A 2,531-nucleotide genomic window follows, 5' to 3' on the forward strand; every position below is an offset into this window, starting at 1 on the left:
TATGGGATGAAATCGGATAAGGATGAACGGGTTTAAGAGTTTTAAGAGTTTAAGAGTTTTTAAGAGTTTTAGCCAAATGCATTATAATATAGTATAGATATAATCTATAGCTATCTTACATTTGACTTTAATTATCTCTTAAAGGTTGAAATAATTGAAGACTTCTTATGACGATGTCTCCGTTGTCGACAATCTTGTGATAATAATATGATTTTGTTGTGATTTTATTGTTCTAAAGATGTGATAAATTGAAAACCAATGATCACGTCCATAATAAGTGGTTGTCTGTTCATTAATTGATTTAATGTTTTTTCTCCTATTTTACATTCACATGTCTTTGATGTTCCTAAAAAAAGTAAATATTTATTTAATATTTTACTACTCTCTCGATTCTTTTAAAATTGTGACTTAAAACAAATAATGAGTTTACAAGTGTTCTCGCATTTGCATAAATCACTTGTGTTCTCGTTTTAGCCATTCCTTTAGAAGATAGTCCTTGTATAAAAAAACTAATTTATATTTACAAAATTAAAAATAAATTTGATAATGTTTATATGATGTCATATATATAGAGAGAGGCTAAATCGTTTAAAAACTCTTAAATTTGTGAGATACGTGATAACTTCTACCTTAAAGTTTTTTTTTTCACATGATTTTTTTCATCTAAATATAATATTTAATGTATTAAATAACATATATTTAATTTATAATGTGTTTGTTTTATATGTATCCGGTTCACAACGTGTAAATTTTTTAAGTATATTTTTTGTTTCATAAACATGTAAAACATGTTCAGATTGTGAATCAAGTACATGTGAGACAAACACATTGTGAAACAAATATATGTTAATCAATATTAACAAATCCTAATGTTAGATTAAAAATAATCATATGAATTAACACATCATGCACAAGTTCTCAAGGTAGTTAATAGGTTCTTAAAAGAAGGTCCCTATATATATGTGTGTGTGTATATATATATATATATGTATGTATGTATATGTATAAGCGAAGGATCGTGTGAGAAGCATAAAAAGAGAACTATTGATCATTTTTAATATCATGTCCACCCATGAATTACACTTTAGAAGAGAATTGATCTAGTGCATCACATTAATGTCGATATTCAATTCGGATTGAGCTAAGGGTGGAGATCATTTCTTATGTCTCTTACCGTAACTTCTAATGCTACACTAGATCAAATTCTGTGATAAGCTCAATCATTAGGTAAAGGTAAAATTAAAAGTAATTAAGGCTTCAGGTTTTTCCTTACTGTTCTCATTTAACTTTTATTCTTATGTAATCCTTGGTTTTTGTATATATATATATATATATATATATGTATATATATGTATGTATAGACGATTGTGAATTAAGATATTTGTGTGCTTTAACTATTTAACATGTGAATGTCGTGTGCATTAATGCTTTTTAACTATTATTTATTTAAAAACACAAAAAATAGGATATTGTATTGATTGAATGAAAGGTATTATGAGAGATCTCCAATTAATGAGGAGATATGATACGATACAGTTGCTATATATTTAGGAGACATGATATATATATATATATAGGGTATATTTCTTTTACAACCTTGTGTATTTGTACAATCCTTGCAACCCAATTAATTGAGATATATATATGCATGCCCGATCTTCAATCTTCAACTATAAATCATACATCATATCTTCAACCCACCTTTAACAATCCAAGATTCAACAGCTCACACCGAGGTATGTATCTCCATCTTTGTTTACTAACATCAATTCTTCAAATGCATTAATGTGAAGTTGACTCATTCTTCCTCTACTTATGCAGGCTTTAGGGTTTTGAAATCAATCAACCATGGGAGCTGGTGGCCAAATGAAGACGGCAAAAGACATCCTCAAACATGTTCCCGTTTCGAAACCTCCATTTGGGATTTCTGATCTCAAGAAAGCCATTCCACCACACTGTTTCAAACGATCTCTTATACGCTCGTTTGGCTCCTTCTTTCGGGATCTTATCACAATCTACACCTTCTATTCTCTCGCATCCACTTACATTCCTTTGCTCCCTCCGACCCTTTCCTACATAGCATGGCCTCTATACTGGTTTGCTCAAGGTATTATTCTAATGGGGTTTTGGATCCTAGGCCATGAATGTGGTCATCATGCCTTTAGTGAGTACCAGTGGGTAGATGATGCCGTTGGTTTCTTCATCCATTCTGTTTGCCTCACGCCATACTTCTCTTTCAAATACAGTCACCGTAGCCACCATGCCCACACAAATTCCATCGAGTACGACGAGGTATACATCCCTAAACGCAAGTCCGATACCTTCTTCACCGAGTTTATGAACAACGGACCTGGCAACGTGTTCACTCTCATTTACAGAACCACTCTTGGTTTACCCTCGTATTTGATCTTCAACACTTACGGTCGTGATTACAATGGATTTGCAAACCATTTCTTACCACAAAGTGGTATCTTCAACGACCGTGAGCGTGGCCAGGTTGTGCTCTCAGATGTCGGAATCGCTGCGGTTCT

General features: G+C 32.3%; 1 protein-coding gene across 1 annotated transcript in view; it reads left to right on the plus strand.

Annotated features, from left to right (window-relative positions):
• Nucleotides 1-1,848: 1,848 nt before the first annotated feature.
• Nucleotides 1,849-2,531, plus strand: part of LOC112527987 (delta(12) fatty acid desaturase DES8.11-like) — a 1,613-nt gene continuing 930 nt past the window's right edge. The window contains exon 1 of the mRNA XM_025138866.1: nucleotides 1,849-2,498. Coding sequence (XP_024994634.1) covers nucleotides 1,849-2,498 — 650 coding nt within the window. The remainder of the gene's footprint in view (nucleotides 2,499-2,531) is intronic.

This window comes from Cynara cardunculus, assembly GCF_001531365.2.
Source record: "Cynara cardunculus var. scolymus isolate 2C chromosome LG 15, CcrdV1, whole genome shotgun sequence".
Classification (NCBI taxonomy): Eukaryota; Viridiplantae; Streptophyta; class Magnoliopsida; order Asterales; family Asteraceae; genus Cynara; species Cynara cardunculus.